The 19,550-nt window shown below is 35.2% G+C and overlaps 1 protein-coding gene across 6 annotated transcripts; it reads right to left on the reverse strand.

The window, feature by feature from the left end:
* Positions 1-1,146: 1,146 nt before the first annotated feature.
* Positions 1,147-5,112, reverse strand: LOC133804867 (uncharacterized). 6 transcript variants are annotated; one of them, XR_009878686.1, is made up of 8 exons: positions 4,919-5,111; positions 3,267-4,140; positions 2,762-3,153; positions 2,628-2,682; positions 2,445-2,525; positions 1,886-2,351; positions 1,698-1,800; positions 1,147-1,600 (listed from the first exon to the last, which is right to left on the reverse strand). XR_009878686.1 is itself a non-coding variant. In XM_062242987.1 (5 exons), exons 3-5 carry the CDS (start codon positions 2,999-3,001, stop codon positions 2,515-2,517), a joined length of 306 nt encoding a protein of 101 aa, XP_062098971.1. In that variant the 5' UTR covers positions 3,002-3,153; positions 3,267-4,140; positions 4,919-5,110; the 3' UTR covers positions 2,444-2,514. The 6 variants fall into 6 exon arrangements, 1 of the variants encoding a protein (XP_062098971.1); XR_009878683.1 differs by having other exon boundaries at positions 1,147-1,800; positions 2,762-3,181; XR_009878687.1 differs by lacking the exon at positions 2,762-3,153 and having other exon boundaries at positions 1,147-1,800; positions 4,919-5,112.
* Between the last annotated feature and the right edge of the window lie 14,438 nt (positions 5,113-19,550).

Genomic DNA, 19,550 nt, shown 5'->3' on the forward strand with positions numbered 1-19,550 from the left:
TGTCTTCGTTGCTTGGTTCAAAGGTGGTATTGGAAAAACAAAGATAGAGCTTTGTCCACATACACAAGATTAGCAACAACACCAGAAACAACATTGAAAGATAAAAGAGATCGCAGTAAGAAACTAAAGCTGAGCATAATCTCTTTACAAAAATACAAAAATAACTTCATGATTTAGTGTTTAGTTACCTTTTGTTACACCCATTTTGTTGTTGAAAGTATACTAAATAGTTTCTTTGAATGCACTATACCAGGTTGAAATGCCAAATCTTGTCTTATACATAGTCCACGAATTGAAACGGTACTACGTTGTAGATATTCAGAACAAAACATGCACATATCAAAGATTCCAATATGACGAAATGTCTTCTTCGTATGCAATGGCGGTAATATCAAAGAGGAACTTGAAATGTTATGCATATTGCTCTTATTACTACAAAAAGAAGCCTTCCTTGCAACATACGAGGACTATGTGTTTCCACTAGGCGACCCAAACTCATTGGACTTACTTGATCACGTTAAGCAACTAAACAGACTACCACCAAAATGTAAAAGACAAGCAGGAAGACCAAGGAAACAAAGACACAAAAGTGCAGTGGAGAAAGCAACACAAAATATATGTGGAAGATGTCTTCAAAAATGACATAATCGAAGTACTTGTAAGAATCAACCAGTACTAAGGCCAAAGACAAAAAAATGAGAATCTAAAAAGGTACTCCCAATTTTTTTCATTCTTACAATTACTTGAACATATTCAACAAAATTACAATTGAAATGGCATGCAATTTTTTTCATTCTTACAAATACTTGAGCAAATTTTCTGAGATTTACCTTACACATAACTATTCTAAAAATTCATATAAGCTAATCAATGGTAGCACAAGCACTGCTGCAGCAAAAAATATTCTACCTTTAAACATGTCTACTAAAAAAGCTCCATAAATGTTACCGAATAGTTGCTTATAACATAAAAAAATAATAGTTCTCCTAAAAACTTAAGCAACATTGAAATTCAAAACCCTCAATCTGTTTCCATAAAGGAAATATAAAGAAATTCAATTGAAAATATACAAAGTACTAACTTACACATAACTATTCAAAATAACCTAAATAAGTTACTCAAAACGTAGCACAAATACTAGTTCAGTTCAGCAAAATAGTCTACCTTCTAACATAACCATTCACAATTGTCCATAAAAATCTACTCAATGGTAGCACAAGTACTGGTTCAACAAAATATTCTACCTTTAAACATAACTGCTCAAAATAGTCCTTAAAAGCATTGAATAGTAGCTCAAATACAGTTTTAACAAAAACATCAAAAACACCAGTTCTCCTAAAAACTTAAGCAACATTGGAATTTAGAAAATCTCCAATCCATATCCAACATTTTGAAACACTATTTCATCCCAACTTTTGCAATCTTTCCAGGAAACTCGAACTCAGACTCATAGCCATTCAATTGCTTCTTCTTGGAATGAACATACAGCTCCACAGCCAGCTTGTTCTAAAGAACTCCATATTTAATGGATTTGGAAGTATCTCAATTGCACCATGGATAAAAAAACTCAATATGCTTCGCAACACAGATTCCACAATCACTATAAAAAATGAACAACAAAGAACAAAACATTTTTTTTAACATGTTGCTTTTTGAGGTAAAATAAAAACAAATATACACTAAAATAAAAAAAAAACCAATATCTTATTTGTCTTCTTGTTGAGGTGAATCATTAACACCAAACACATTAAGCATGTCAATATCACTAACTTCGCCAACACCACCATTACCTCCAAACTCCTACACAAAACAACCACATAAATACATAAACAACAGATGATAAAAACAATCTGAAAAAAATAAAAATAATAACCGACTACCATACCTTAGAATTTCCATTATTACCATCTTCATCTTTTGGGACTTTTGCACCAATTTTAAATTGGGAATGATCATCAGCAACATTATACAAAAACAACAAAAATTAATAACTCAGAAAACAAATAATATAGCATACAATAAAATCTTGTCGTTTATTTAATTTTCATTAACTTTCTCTTCATCCATTGCAACTGCACCATCATTTTTTCCTTTGTCTTCAAGCTTTTCAAGGTGAGTCAAAATAAAACCCATAATATCAAAATTTGGAACATCATCTCCATCATAACAAAGAAACAAAATAAAAAGATAGAAAATGGTTAATCAATACACAAGATATGCTAAAACTAATATATATATATATATATAAACAACATTACTAAATATTCCTTGTCCTCAAAGGTAGATGCAACAAAAACAGGACCATCAGTAGAAACTATCTCAATCATTGCGTCAGAGATATTCTTTATTTCCTAAAATACACAAACATAATATAACAATATACCAATTAGTATCTTTTTCTAAACAAAATTGGAAAAAAATGTGAAAAGGTAACTCAGAGGTACCTTATATATTTCAATACTACAGCCATCATCTTTAGAGCCCATCCAAAGATTAATTGTTGTATCCTCCTTCTCAACACAACCCTATATCAAAATTTAAAATTACAAATGCAACAACTATAAAGATACTAATAAAAACCTTAATATCTTCACTTAAATCATGCAGCTGAACACCAAAATTCTCACCACTAGTAATGACAACAACATGATCATTATCACTCTCATCATCAACACCATGACTCTGAAAAAGCATAACAACAATAACATTAAAAAACATTTAAAATAAATTTATAAATAAAAGCAAAAGACAAACATCTAACCTCTCCCCCAATATCTTCTGCAACATTTCCAACCATTAAAGCATCCTTTAATTCATTAAACTTAATATCAAGATACAAGGTCAACCCCTCTTCAACTTTAACATCAATATAACTCTTAATGCTTTTCTCGTAAGCTACAAACCTACCATCAACATCCTTCTTCATATCTTCCAAAATACACTTAATCTTAACTTGTTTTACCATAATCCCCTTAACATACTCTTTAATCTCATCTAACATCGATCCTTTATCAGTAGCTTTCTTCTTCAATCCTGAACACCCATTTTTAGCAACCAACTTCTTTCAATCTCGAGCATCCTCAAAATCATCATCAGACACTACCGCATGAGAAAAATTGAACCCAACAAGATCCATATTTTGATTCTCCTCAGCTGTTGGAAAAAGGTGACGTACAGTAAACTAAAAAACATTGAATAACACATTAAAAATCATAAACAAACAACCATATCTATGTAATAATTTTTTGAAAACAAAATACACATACCTTTGATGAGGATAATACTTTCTTCTTCATATCATTAGAACTAGGATTATTAACACTGGGCCATCAATATATCCTATATACTACAGAAGAGTCTTCTTTAGAGTTCCCAAGACTTGTCAAAAAAGGAATCACCTTATACAACCAAACCTGTAAAACGAAAGGAAAACCAGCTAACTTATAGCTTCTACAATTATCCTTCTTCGCCTTTCCTTTCCCTTTACAAGAAACATTTTCCTTACTAGCCTTCCTAGCTTTCTTCCCCTTCAAACCAGCCCTCAGATAATACAAAGTAGTATCATATACTAACTTCCCCCATAGAAAACTCTTAAACTCTCCAGATCCAATCAAATTTAGTAACCCATTTCTAACTTGTTGATGCTTTGGTTTGCTAAGAAATTAGTTAGTAACCAAATACAAAACAACCATCCTCACAGCAAAATCGTCATCCTTAAATTCACTATTTATAAAACGCTCCGCAAGAGCATGAAGGGTAACACGATGATCACTAAAATACTTGTCTATAAAATAATTCCCATTTTCTTCAAACCTTTTCAAATCAGCATAACCCTTACACACCAACCCAAAATAATAGCAAACTCTGCTAATCCAAATAGAACCCTATCACAACCAAAATCAAACCACAATTCACTAGAATTTGGTTGATGAACTTCCCTAAAAAAAGTGGTGTGTATAATATGAGACTACATAGTATAGGACTTAAGATCTAAAAAATGCCCAAAACATGTACCCCAAACATATCGAGTTGCTTCTTATTAAGCTTTGCCTTAATGGTAACAATAACATCTAGACCAGTAGTCCAATATAACAATTTACCGCACATCCTTTACTCAGGTTTCAAGTAAAACTCCCAGGCCTGTCAAAAGTAATTTTTCAATAAAACAAAAACTACACAAAACAAAAAGCAACTAAACATAATTCGAAAAAAAAACAACAAAATCATAAGTAGATCATTTTCAAAAAAGACATAGAACCATTAACAAGCAACCAAATAGTACCATAATAAAAGCTCAAAAGCATAAACGAAAAGAAAAAAAAACATAATAACAATATTCAATAGGACACTAAATAGTAATCCAAACATCATGACACTAAATAACCAATATTCTGCAAAAGAAAAAAAAAAAACTAAAAAGTACCCAAAAACAACAAAAACATAGAAATGAAACTCTGAAGAAAAAAAAAAGTCATTAAACCATTGAATAGTACCACAACATTACAGTAAAAACAACATAAACATAAAAGAAAATTAATATATGATAAAAACAATCAATAAGTCACTAACTAGTAACCCAACCCACACTGAAAACCTAAACAAAAATAGAATAAAAAATGAACTAAAAACATTTAAAAAAAACATTTAAAAAAACAAACAAAAGACATTCAGAATCAAAACCTATAAGGAAAATAATAATAATAAAAAAGAAACGAAATCGGCAAACATAAATGCATATAAAAACATAAATCAGAACCCTAAAAGGACAAACTACTAAAATACAAAACTAAATCCAAAAACACAAACTAGAAAACACAAAATATAAAATACAAATTGAAAAATCACAAATAAAAACAATAAAAAAAGGGAAAAAAAAGCAACAAAACCGTACCCTAACATTAACAAATCATACAATTACCTTAATGTACTTTGGTAACTCAATGGAAACTTCATGACAATCAAAATCAACATCGGAATCATCATCATGGACGACAACTTTCAATTTCTTAGTTGGTCGATCATCAGACGAACCTCTCGATCAAACTTTCTTCTTCACCTTTACACCCTTCTGCTTATTAACAAACGAAATGAATATAATATTTTTAAAATTGGTATACCGATATGTTTTAAATATAACGTTATATATGTAATTAAAATAAACAGCGATATTTTTGTAAATAAAATGGAAAAAACGTCCCAGTCGTAATTTTTTTTTGTGAATTTATGTATATATATACATTTTTATTAAAATAAATTAAAGAATGAGAATTAAAAACAAATAAATTAAATGATAAAAATAAAGTGTTTTTTCTCTATATTTTTATTTGTTAAAAAATTAAAGGGATTTTATTATTTATTAATTTTCAATTCTTGAAAGAGTGAAAGATTGAAAAAGAATTTTGTCAAAATATAAAATTGAAAAAGAAAAAAAATAAAAGAATACTTAATAATTTAAAATAGTTATTTAATAGATATTTTGAATATAGACTATTTTTTCATCCGAATAAACAATTTAAATAATGCAATTGTTAAAAAATTAGTCATTAGATAGAGTGATATTTTTTACTCACATATAATGACTTATTTGTTTGTGAACAAGCTTGTAACAAACAAATAAAGTAGAAAAAAATGCAAATAGTTGTATTATATGTGTTTTTTTTAAAAGAGTTTATATTTTTTTGGACCCTGTGTTTTATCTCATTATTTGTTTGGACTCTATGTTTTGATCAATTACTTTTTAGATCCTGTGTTTTGTAATATGGTTTAAATAAACCCCTAAACCTAATTTTAATATAGAAAAGATTGAATATGACAACATATTTATTAGGCAGATGTAGAGTCCCAAAATATTTACTTAGCCTAGCTAGTAGTGGTGGTAGTGGTAGTGGTAGTGGTAGTGGTAGTAGTGGTAGTAGTGGTAGTGGTAGTGGTGATGGTGGAAGAAGAAGAAGAAGCAGCAGCAGCAGAAGTAGTAGTTGTTGTTGTCGTCATAATCATGATTATTAAGGAATTAAGTAATTTTAATGAATAGTTTTAATAAAAGAAAGATCTAGAAGCTCTAGAACATTCCAGCAGCTTTTAGGATCGTATTATGACTCAGTCAAAGTTGTTTATCCAATTCAAACTATGCTAAAAAAGTGCGAATATGTGTTTGATATATTAACGTATGTCGATATATCGCAGCACAGGGGCCGATATATCGCCTACGGATGATACGGAAAATACGTCGACTTTGCACAAACGTACGAACGGGGGCTCGGGATTAGGGTAGAGCTGATATATCGCCTATAGGGGGGGGGGGGGGGGGGGGGGCGATATGATTTTTGAAAAGCTTGGTTTTTTATTTTAAAAAATTACCCTTAACCACTTAGACCTGCCTTTTAAAGATTTTGACCGAGTTATGGGCATCAGTTGAACGAAAATTCAAATCTATTTCATTTTATAATCATTTATTTATTCAAATTAAAAGGGGTTAGTTTCACTCCTCGAACTCTATAAATAGGACCTAGTGCTCAACTATTTTCTTCATTCTTCAAGCATTTGATCAGAGCCTCCAAGGTGCTAGTGTTACTATAGAGAGATACACTTGGGTTTTGGGTTTTGGGTTAAAGTTTTATCATTCTAATCTTTTATAAACACTTGGGAAGTGAGAAATAGTGTGATTTCAGTATTGATGTTTAGACCAAACCATAAGATCATTCAAGGTATTTCTATTCTTTAAGTCCAGTTCTATATGGTTCTTTAGTTTTCTTTATTTAGATCCTAACTCTTGTTTATGATTCTTGATTAGGTATTAAAGTTCTTGAAACTTAAGGTTCTTCTTGGTAAGTTTCTTCTTGATGGTTTAGTTCTCATATTCATCTTTATTCTTAGAGATTCTCATCTTTTCTACTGTTGGTTTATAGGAGTGTTCTAATCCCGTTCTTGTTCCCAAATATCCCAGCTTTTGGTAAGGAAAATAGGCAAGATATATGTGTTTATATGTTATGATATGTTTTATGCTATGATATGATATATGTTATGTTATATGTTTTATAGTCTTTGGGCATATGACTTGTTTAGCTAGAAAGCCCTAAGAATTTATGGGCATATGACTTGCTTAGATAGCAAGCCCCAGAAATTTATGGGCATATGACTTGCTTAGTTAACAAGCCCCAAGAAGTATGATGGCAATTATAGTCCTATATGATATATGTTTTTTATAGTCATATGTTTTTATAGTATATGATATAATCTTATGCTTATGAATTATGATGTATGCTTTTAATAGATTTTCCTTGCTGGTCATTAGGCTCACTCCTTTATTTTTAGTGTGATGCAGGAAAATGATTATGGAGGCAGAAGGATTCTTGGTAGCTTGGCTTGTGTATTGAGGATGAATGGAATGAATGGACTGCGTGTCGATCGAGGATGACGTTTATTTTAGTCTTTTGAATTATGTTTCTTTTATAATTCTGCATTTAGTTTTTAAATGATTGAATTAAAGTTTATGTTTTATGTTTTATTAAACAATGGGTACCCATACCATATTTTACATTTTATTTTGTAATTTGCACAATATTTATTTTGGAGTTTTAATAAAGTTATGATTATTTATTATGTATGTTTTCTCCAAAAGTAGTAGCTATGTCTAGTAGTTTTAATGGTCCGAGGTCTTAGAAATAATTGGGTCATTACAGCAGAATAATTGTGCTCTTGTTTAAAATTATTAGTTTGGTGAATTATTTGTGATTTTAGTTCAAAAAATTTGGACCAAAATCGGGTTAGGGGTCTATTTGAAACATTTTTCAAAACACATGTCTAGAAAGTAATTTGTCAAAACACAATATCCAAACAGGTAATAAGACAAAATAAATAGTACAAAATGAAAAAACCTATCAAAAAAAGCAATATAATTATATTTTAGCACAAATGAGTTAGCTTGAAATTTCTTTCAGCTCATAATTATGCGTCATAAGACACCTTATTTTTTGGGTATTATGTAACGTCTCAAACCTCATAATAAGATTAAAGGGTTGGATTAGCGTGTCGAGAGGGAACGTGGAGCAAATATGTGGACTATATTAATATATAATTGAGTATGCATAATTATGACTTTTAAATGTGCTTGAAGACCCCCTTTTGTTAAAAATGGGCATTTTCGTAATTTTGACCCGTTGAGTGTATAATTGTATTTTATGTGCTATGTGCTTCTAACCACATGGGTATGTGGATATATTTGTGATATTTGGCAGGAGAAGATCCTTTTGAGTAATTTTAGCGGAAAGTCACAACGGGGATAAATACCCGACTCAGGAGAGCCAAGGGGTATTTTGGTAATTTTAAATATTTGGAAATTTTTTGATAAGTGAAATAAATTGGTGGGATAATTTTATTTGAGGGATTAGTGGATTAATTAATTTGGAGATTGGTGGTGAAACTTTAGGTCTAGTGGGAATCTAGGCAAATGGCCAAAATGCCCTTGAGAGTTAATAAGGGAATTATTTGAGGTGGAGGTATTGTGGTCATTTTGACCAATAGATTAAGGAGAAAAGGGTAAGTGCTGAGCATTGGACACTCGCATTCCTTTTCTCTTCTCACTTCATGTTTCTTGCGAAGGGTGACCTTTTGGTGGTGGATAAAAATTGGTGAAGATTTTTGGGGCAAGGCTTTGAGGAACTAAGCAGCAATTAAAGAGAATAAGAGTTGTTGCAACCATTATCAGTTGGGGAATTCGAATTTGAAGCAAGGATTGAGGTGAATGGTTAGTTTTCTTTAGTTTTTGGTGTGTTTTTGATAGATTATTGAATTTTGATCTTAAGAGTGTTAATTGTTAGGTCTAAGATGTTATTAAGGGAAATTCTGATGTTTTGATGTTGTTGGTTGATAGTTTAGTTGGTTTGGGGTTGAGTTTGGGTCAATAGATTTGGTTTGGAGTTTGAAATTAGCAGGAGAATATCATACTTTTGGGTTTTACGCGGTGGTGCTGCGATTCTAGGGAAGAGTGCTGCAGCCCGCTTGAGATTCCTTAAGGGCAAGGTTTGCCTCTGACCGTTGTGGTGCCACAACCCTTCCAGAGGGTGCTATGGAACTAATGTAAGACTTTTTGATAGCGAACATTCTCTGTTTGTTGGAGCGACATGACCCTTTAGAGGGGGTGTCGTGACTCAAAATGTACGAATTTTTGAAGGGGGCTTCTCGATTCATTTAGTGCAGTGGCGCTGCAGGGGGGTTCTGCAGTACTAATGAAGGTTTCAGGATGCATTTGCATAGGATTTTTGGGGAATAATCATGGGAGGGTCGGACGATAATTCCGTTATCCCGTTTAGTGGAATCCGAGGTCCTGAAAGCTAGGGCTTAGTCTTGAGACCCTTCAGCAGGATTAGTTCCTGGTAAATATACCATTTATGATGTCATTAGGATATCCATGAGGCTCAGGAAAATGGATCACACTCAAGGTCACTCTGTCGTCAGCACATGACTTGAGGAAAGAAAATTGGCACATGCACCGAGTGTAGGGCTTGAGCCTTGATTAGCGAGCGCGGGTGTGACCGTGCCTTGAATATGTTTAAAGTTAAATGTTTGCTCTATATAATCATATATTGCTATAACCGTTGGTAATTATTGGTTGTTGCTTATGATTGATCGGTTGGGAGGTTGTCATCAGCCTTAAGGTCGTTATCGGCACTACATGCGCAATGTATGTCGTAGTGGCGGGGCCATTACAGGGATGCAATCTGCATCTACTCGACATAAGTCGTTATACTTGTTGGAAAATCTTTTGTAAAGCATGTATTTGATAGAAATGTTTATTTGAATACCTGTCTTACTTGATTGAGTTTTCTTGTTGGGCCTTAGCTCACAGGTGTCGTGTGGTGCAGGTAAGGGCAAAGGAAAACTGGACCTGCCATGATTTTGATAGCTCTAGGGGCTGTGCGTACATACTCGACCTGCTCGGACACCATGGTCAAGATACTTTTGAGGAACATGGGATATTATCTCAATTTTTCCGCTTAGGTCGGCTAGCTCTGCAATTTTGTTATACCTGTATTTTGATTTAAAACCTTTTGTAACCCTTGTAAATATTCAAACCTTTTTAATGAAAAACTTGACTTCATTGACAAAAAATTTTAATACCAAAACCAATGTTTAACTTAAATTACACTTTTCGAGTCCAAATGACTCACTTAACAAGTTTAGCATTATTTTTAACACATAGTGTAATTGTCTTGGATTAGTAGGGCGTTACAACTCGGTATCAGAGCTGCCAATGCCTATGGTTTCTAAAGATTGACTGAATATGTACCCTTGCTACTATAGACAAGCTCGACTCACGATTCTGTGGGTAATGGGTTGATTACCTGTTTAGTTGTTTAATCGAACTATATGCCTTATCTGCATGATAGAATAAAGAGCATGATATTTACTGTTAGAGCAGGGCCTATTGATTGATACATGAATGTTACAGACGTGTGTTTTATCATTATTACTGCATGTGGATGCTGTGTCGTTTGGTTTTAGCCGTGAAACATTTTTGGGATACAATTATCATGCCTAATAGGTTGGGGGAACATTGTTCTGTCTGTTCCGCCGGTAGTGGCATCGATTTTGGCTCAGCATGGGGTTGAGAACAAATGGGAACCACTGTTTGAGAGGTTCTAGAAACACTACCCTCCAGCTTTTGAGGGAGGCCTAGATCCACTCAGAGCTGACCAGTGGATGGGCATGGTTAGCTCCATCCTCGACTCTATGAGGGTGGTGGGCAATGATAGAGTGGTCAGTGCCACGTATATGTTATAGGATGATGCCCTAATTTGGTGGGAAGTGGTATGCTGAACTTGAAATATCGTTACGATGGGTTGGGAGGAATTTAGACACTTTTTCAATGAGAGGTATTACAACGATGCAGTTCGAACTGAATGAATTTATGAATCAAGTTTAGGGAAACATGACAGTGATAGAGTATGCCATTAAATTTGATAGGTTGGCCAAGTTTTTTTTTGACTTGGTGTCAACAGATGTGGCTCAGAAGGATCGATTCATTCGAGGGCTGAATTTCAGGGTAGCCCAGGGCGTCAGAATTACTTCGGTAATTGAGATTTCTACCTATGCTCAGGCAGTAGAAAAGACCCATACTGTTAAGGACGTAGAGGATGAGATATGGAGGGAGAACACCATAGGGTGAGACGCTCAGAGAGTGGTACCTTCATATATTGGATTGGGTAGGGGTGGAGGTCTTAGTGATCACAAACCTATAGACACATTTAGCACCCTTGGACCAGAGATGGGGACCTGGGGCGCTCAGAGTGGTCGTTAGGGCGCGGGTGAGAAATGGAAAACTTACCCGAAGTGTGCTTTGGGTAGAAGACACCACTTGGGAGAATGTTGTGCTAGAGCATGTTTCCTGTGCGGCGTAGTGGGTCATTTGAAGAAAAAGTGCCTGCAAATGGAGAAGGACGAACTGAGGAAATGAGGCAATTCAGTTCCAGCCTGAGTAGTTGCTTCAACATAGATGGAGGCTGAGGCTAGTCCCTCCGTGGTGATGGGTCATATTTCTAGCATTGACTCTTCCTGTACAGTAAAAGTTTATTTTGGCACTAGATATGAAATTGTTTATTTTGTAAGGTTATAGATGAATTGCGTTTATCAGAGAATTTATATGTTGTGGGAGTTGGGACGTTGTCGCTTGCTGGAAATTGACAACATCTAGAGGGCGAAATTAGATCCTTGTCAGTAAAGGTAAATAGTATGGAGTGGTCTGCTGACTTGAAAAATTTAGTAGTAGATTTTTGACATGTTATTGGGTATGGATTGGTTGGCAAAGTGGGAACGACCATAGACTGTAAGAGGAAAATGGTGATTTTTGAGTTTTGAGGAGAGAACCCATTTGTGTTTATGGGTGTTATGAATAGGCCTCACAATCCAATGAATTTGATATTGAAGGTTAGGGACCTATCCCAAGGAAGGTGCATGGGATTCCTAGCTGGTGTGTTGAATACCACAAGGGTTGTACCAGTTGGATAAGAAGGTTTTCTAGGGATTGTCTTTGCATTAAGAGATTGAGGTTGTTACTAAATTGACACCAGTGATAGAACTTGTATTCAAGACATCATATAGAATGGCACTAGCATAGTGGAAATGATTAAAGGTTCAGTTGAAGGAGCTACTCGACTTGGGTTGATTAAACTGAGCTCTCACCATGGGGTGCACCAGTAATATTTGTTAAGAATAAAGATTGATCTTCGATCTAGTTATTACCAACTAAGGATCAAGATAGAAGGCATTTCAAGAATTACCTCCTGCACTAAGTATGGGCATTAAGGATTTTCTGTGAAGGCTTTTGAACTGACCAATGCTCCAGCGGCCTGCGTGGATTTGACAAATAAAGAGTTCAAGGATTATTTGGACAATTCGTGTTTGAGTTTCTCAGTAACAGATTGTCCTACTCCTAATCAGAGATAGAACACGAGCATCATGTCAATTTGATATTACAAAGGCTAAGGAAACATAAATTGCTAGCAAGGTTCAATAAGGATGAGTTCTGACTTCTTGAGTGATATCTTGAGTCACATTTTGGGAAATAAGGGGATCGTGCTTGATCTATTTAAGATAGAAGCAATAAAAGATTGGCGAAGGAATGCTTCAAAGGTTAGAAGTTTCTTGGGACTAGCGGAATACCATCAGTGTTTGGTTGTAGATCTTCGAGGATTGCATTACCCTTGATTGAATTAATACGTGTGAATATGAGGTTTGTCTAGATTGATAGATGTGAACTGGGCTTCCAAGGGTTGAAACAGAGGCAGATCATTGCATCATGGTATCAGTATAAGTATGTGGTGGGATGATATACAAAGACTGTATAGTGGATACAATCTTTGTTGTTGAAACGAGAAGTTCGTAGTGTTTGGAGGTGCGACATAACAGAGACTAGGATGTGTCTGTATGTAGACTGGGAAGGTGATTGCGTATGCTTCACGGTAGTTAAGGGAATAAGAACAGACATATACTACACGGGACTTTGAGTTTACTGTAATGATGCTTGCATTTAAGGTGTGGCAGCAATACTTATGTGGGGAGAAGTGTGAGACATACATTGGCTTAAAGTTTAGAGTGTTTTGTTACCCATATGGGTTCGAATATGGGAGAAGATGTTGTTGAGAACTGGTGAAAGATTAACGGTGAAATCCTTCATTACTCAGGGAAAACCAACGTGGAGGCTAATGCCTTAAGTTGGAAAGGTCCAGGCCAAGTGTATGATTCGAAATAGAACACAACAAAATTAATTGAAGAAACAACTAGAATTGGTATAGAGTTTGGGATTAATGAACTGACAGATATAATTATGCAAACGGTGAAACATAGAAAGAGAATCTTAGTAGAATTGGCTAAGGACTCCACTAATTTGATGTGTATAGGTTGAGATATGAGGATCAGATGTGTGTTCAGATGGATGTTGGCATTAAGAAGGAGAATCTGGAGGAATCTCATACCACTCCATACTTGCTACACCTAGGCACCCTGAATGCGTATTAAGATTTGAAATCTGTATATTAGTGGCTAAGCGCCTAACTTTTCAATAAGTAGGGGCATTTTTTAAATCTATATATTAGTGGCTAAGCACCTGGTATTAGTGGCTAAGGCTAGTGAGGTTATCATGACATTTAGGCATTTTAGAATAAGCATGGATGAATTGCCTAGGGTTTTGAGTAAGATGGTCTAGGTATGAGAGGTTGTGACACGATATACCAGGTCAGGCACTTTCTGCCTGCGCGAACGAATTGTAATGCGAAACAGCATGTTAAGTTATATGTGAATGGGGACGGTGTATCTCCATGGGGCACCAAAGTCTATGGTGCCAGATCAAGATCCCACATTTGTTTTCAAGTTGTGGAAAGGCTTAGAGAGGGCGATGGGAACAAGACTAAGATTTGGCATTACTTATCATCCTCGGATAGGTAAACAATATGAGAGGATAATTCAGACGTTAAAGACTACGCTTTGGGCATATGAATTAGGGTTTTTTAGGGACCCTGGAGTAAGAATTGTCCCTTGATTGGGTTCCTACAATGATGGTTATTAGTCGACAACCGGAGTAACTCTGTATGAGATATTATGAGATAGGAAGTGACAATCACCCATTTCTGGCAAGGAAATAGGAGAATGGAAGTATTTTGATCCTAAAATGATTCTGAGAACCAAAAAAATTAATGAGAATTGCTATTGTTATACCCAAAAATTGGAGAATGCATCCTAGGAGGCTAAGGAGAATGCATCTAGGAGAGTGCCTCCTAGGAGAGCTAAGGGGAGTGGTCCTAGGAGACTCCAATGAGGATGTGGTCCTAGGAGACCCCAAGGAGGATGTGGTCCTAGGAGACCCCAAGGGTGTGTAGGAGGTAAGCCTCCCAAGGTTTTCTAAGTGTTGGCTTGAACGTGTCCAAGGTAAATAGCTAAGGAAGAGGAGTCTCATGCAAGAGAATGTAGACTTAGACTTTCATAAGGAAAGTCTATACAATGTTCAATCGGACATGTTTGGGAGATGCTAAAGAAGGTTGCCTCAATGTTGTCCAAGGTGAGGTTGCCTCAATGTTGTCCAAGGTGAGGTTGCCTCAATGTTGTCCAAGGTAAGGTTGCCTCAATATTGTCCAAGGTGAGGTTGCCTCAATATTGTCCAAGGTGAGGTTGCCTCAATATTGTCCAAGGTGAGGTTGCCTCAATATTGTCCAAGGTGAGGTTCCCTCAATGTTGTCCAAGGTGAGGTTCCCTCAATGTTGTCCAAGGTGAGGTGCCAAGGAGGTTGCATCGGACCACCTTGGTCCGAGGAGAAGCCAAGGAGATTGGTTCAAGGAGGAACATGGCATGCTAGAGGAGAGTGCATGTTAGAGGAGAGAAGTGCATCTCCTACCACCATGCACGTTGAACCTACCACCATGCATGTTCAACCTACCACCATGCATATCCTACCACCATGCATGTTCAACCAGCACTTGCATGGGTAGTGAGTAGGAGGTGGACCAACTAGCTAGAGGAGACTAAGTCAGACACAACTTCAACAACATGCGCGGGAGTTTGTTACATTTTGAATTTTGAATGTTTATTTGTAATATAAATGTAATAAATATAATAAAATATCCTTATTATAAGGGGATATCAGTTGAGGATCTCATCTCTATAAATAGAGAGCTTATGAGATGAGAGAGGGGCTTCTTTCTGCTTCTTCTTTCTAGAGAGATAAAATTGGGTCTGTCTATTCTAGAGAGAGAAAGTGCTGAAATTAGAGAGAATTCTTGTATTTTCACAATTTATACTGAAGAAACTCAGTTGGCATAGTCCATCTGATCTTGAGTATAGATTTATAAATCACAACTTTAAGTGGATTAGGCTATTACCGACAATCGGGGCTGAACCACTATAAAAATCCTGTGTGTTATTTACTTTTCTTGTTTATACCGTCTGTTGTCGTTTACATTCTCTTGAATGTTCGTCGTATTTGACGTTCTCACGTCGTTGGCTAAAAACGCAGTCAACAGCTATAGTAGGAGTACTTGTTGTATTGAAAAGAGAGAAATGCTACGCAAATTCAAGTATGGGAACGTGGGGTTCCAAAATTGGAAATTTTGTGTTTTTCCGAGTATCACATATTAAAGAGATAAAATGATTGGAGAGTAAAGGAAATTGGATCCTAGGTTTGTTAGACCTTTGATATTTTGGAAAGGAATTAGGTAAATGGCCTACAGATTAGCTTTGCTCCGGCGTTGGCGGGAGTTCATAGTGTGTTTCAGATATTGATGCTAAGGAAGGATGTATCAAGTACTACACCTATTTGGGTTAAGAGACCCTTGAATTGCAGTGAGACTTATTATGTGAAGAAAATCCAATAGAGGTTATGGATAAAAAAGATAAATTCTTAAGGAATAAGACTGTCACCTTAGTGAGAAAGTTATAAGGAAATAATAAGGTAAAGAACACGACTCTGAAGTTAGAGTGATATGCGGGACCGGTACCCTGAGAGGTTCAAATAAATTTTGAGGACGAAATTTCTTTAAGGAGGGGATAGTTGTAACATCTCAAACCTCCTAATAAGATTAAGAGGTTGGATTAGCATGCCGGGAGGGCACGTGCAGCAAATATGTGGATTATATTAATATATAATCGAGTATGCATGATTATGTGTATTAAATGTGCTTAAAGACTCACTTTTATTAAAAATGTGCATTTTCGTGATTTTGACCCCTTGAGGGTATATTTGTATTGTATGTGCTATGTGCTTGTGACCACATGGGTATGTGGATATATTTGTGATATTCGACAGGAGTGGATCCTTTTGAGTAATTTTAGCAGAAAGTCACAGCGGGGATAAATACCTGGCTCGAGAGAGCCAAATGGCATTTTTGTAATTTTAAATATTTGGAAAAATTGTTGATAAATGAAATAAATTGGTGGGATAACTGTATTTGATGGATTAGTAGATTAATTAGGAGATTAGTGGTAAAATTTGAGGTTTAGCGGGAATTTAGGCAAATGACCAAAATGACCTTGAGGGTTAATAAGAGGATTATTTTAGGTGGGGGTATTATGGTCTTTTTGACCAATAGATTAAGGAGAAAAGGGCTAAGTGCTGAGCATTGGACACTCACGTTCCTTTTCTCTCCTTTTCTCTTATCACTTCATGTTTCTTGCAAAGGGTGAGCTTTTGGTGGGGGATAAGAATTGGTGAAGATTTTTGGGGCAAGACTTTGTGGAACTAAGCAACAATTGAATAGATTAAGAACTCTGGAAACCATAATCAGTTGAGGAATTCGAATTTACAGTAAGGATTGAGGTGAGTGGTTGGTTTTCTTTAGTTTTTGTGTGTTTTCGATAAATTACTGAATTTTGACCTTAAGAGTGTTAATTGTTAGTTCTAAGATTTTATTAAGGGTGGTTCTGCTGTTTTGATGTTGTTGGTTGATAGTTTAGTTGGTTTGGGGTCGAGATTGGGTCAATAGATTTAGTTTGGAGTTTGAAATTCGCAGGGGAAAATCTCACTTTCTGGGTTTTTCGCGGTGGCGCCGCGGCGCTTGGGAAAAGCGTCGCGACCCGCTTGAGTTTCCGTATGGGCAGGGTTTGCCTCTGACCGTTGTGGCATTGTGGCCCTTTCAGAGGGTGCAACAGCGCTAATGTAAGACTTTTTTTTAGGGAAAGCTCTCTATTTGTTGGAGCGCCGCGACTCAAAATGCATGAATTTTAGAAAGGTGCTTCTTAGTTCGTTTAGAGCCGCGACGCTACAAGGGGGCGTCGCAGCGCTAATGCAGTTTCAAGATGCATTTTTTTAGGGTTTGGGGGAGTTATCTTGGGAGGCTCAGGCAAAGATTATGCTATCCCATTTAGTGGAATCCGAGGTCTCGAGAGCTAGGGCTTAATCTTGAGGCCCATCAGCGGGATTAGTTCCTAATAAATATACCATTTATGTTGTGACTAGGAGTTCTGCAAAGCTCGAAAGAGGATCACACTCGAGGTCGCTCTATCATCAGCACAAGACTTGAGGTAAGAAAACTGGCACATGCACCGAGTATAGTGTTGGGAATTGTGTCCTGAAAGCATATGTAGTAGACATTGTTTTATGAAATAAATAAATAAATTGAATTTGTTATGCATATATTTTATGGACTATATTATTCTGTGATAATATTATGTAAATATCAGAAAAATTCCTAAGTTCATATATGTGATCTCAAACACGTATTGGTACAGGAGGATTGTGTTTGAGATAAATGAACTTGAAAAGTTTGTAGTAAAATAAAATTATGGAATCTTTAGATTAATTACTGCAAGTACGGTCCACTAGTATTATGAATACATGTGATCTAGATCCGGATCACTAGTGTGGTAGGACACTTTAGTGGAGGTGTTTTATATATTAGAGAATATATAGAACTGGACGAGATATGTTTATTAATACTTAGTTAAATACCGTTTCAAAGTATTAATTAAATATATCAATTGATGATCATATACAAATAGATCTTCATCATGAAGTTACTTTGAACTCCTGTTTATGTTATATGAGTTCTTTGATTCACTCGTTAGGGTCTGTCAGAATGATCAGGCTAGAAACTTTTGTTTTGGGAACTCATTAATGTAGATGGCTGGGGACATAGTATACAGATATGGAATCTATGCCTTCTCGCAAGAGATTGAATAGTGGTTCTCTTAAGGTGTAAAATACCCTAATCTAGTGCTTTGTAAAACATTCACATATTCATTTGTTTATAGGAGAAAAGTCACTTATTATAAAGATTTCAGTGGGGTCTTGCTAAAAACATGCAAGTTGGGCCCAATAATTTAAAAAGAAAATATTAGTTTTCATGCAAAGTTCTAAAACAACCAAAAGTTTAAGTCCCACTGATAAATTTAAAAAGTCTCATTAAACATAACGTTATTAAAATAAAATGGCGTTTAAAACTGATCGTTTCTCATCCATAGGATGCCCCCACGCCATACACACCAGGACGACAAAACTTCCCAAATCACCACGCGTGCCATAGAGAAACCTATTTGCTACCTAGAAGGGAAAGTAAGGGGTGAGCTAAAAGCCCAGTAAGGAAGTACAAACAACAAACAAGTAAGATGCAACATTTCACAAACATAATCATCCATCTTAATACATCATAGCATCATCTTCATAAAGGTGTCATTATCATAAGCATAAACATAATCACGTCAATATTAACATCATCATCATAACAACATCATAACATCATCATAACATAAACATCATAGCATATGTTAGGAAAACTTTATACATGATCTTTATTTATTTTCATGTATATCTAATATTAAACAAATTAATACGAGATTGCCTAAAACATGTTTCTAAAATTAAATTCAAAGAGAAACAATGAATAGAATATTTACAGTATACGCAGCGGAATTAAAGAGTCATTCCTTCAGTTTCTCTAACTCTTGTATCCTCTCTGTCCCAGAGTATTATCAAGAAACTGAACCGATCTTCTATTTTCTTCACAGTCTTCCAATGTATCCTTAGAATCACCTAGACTAGTGTGGGAAAATCTCAACACATGAGATAGATACAGAGAAGAAGAAAAGAAAATAATCAAAGAGGCTTAGAAAATAACTTGTGTTTAGAGAGAATCTAAAACTATCAGAAAATCTGACTTGTGACTTATCAAACTTCTCTCTCTGACTTCTCTCTAAGCACTCCTTTTATAAACTCAATTAGGCAATTTAATTTAATTAAAAAATCAATAAAATAATAGCCATTTTAAAGCCCTAGGTCGAAATTATCATGGGTTTTAGGCCCGTGAAATTTCCCATGTGATTATAAGCCCATTGGACTTAAAATCAAGGCCTGTATTATTTTCTATTGATTTAATTAATTAAATAATTATTTAAATCCTTTATCAAATTAATTATTTATAATTTAAACTTATTTATTAATTTAGATACCAATTTATCTTAATTAATAAATCTGCCATAAATTCTCTTTTCTTCTCAAAATTACACAACTCTGTGAAACAATCCAAAATTGACCTAGTCAACTTTGATAATTCTAATTGATAATTAAATCAATT

This window comes from Humulus lupulus, chromosome 1 (genome assembly GCF_963169125.1).
Source record: "Humulus lupulus chromosome 1, drHumLupu1.1, whole genome shotgun sequence".
Lineage (NCBI taxonomy): Eukaryota > Viridiplantae > Streptophyta > Magnoliopsida > Rosales > Cannabaceae > Humulus > Humulus lupulus.

What these genes read in the sequence shown, in the direction of transcription:
- LOC133804867 (XM_062242987.1), bottom strand. Translation starts at nt 3,001, where the DNA reads ATGTTAGATGAGATTAAAGAGTATGTTAAGGGGATTATGGTAAAACAA. An exon ending in CAGAAGATATTGGGGGAGAG is followed by an intron (nt 2,683 to 2,761) that starts GTTAGATGTTTG and finishes ATGCTTTTTCAG; the next exon opens with AGTCATGGTGTTGATGATGA.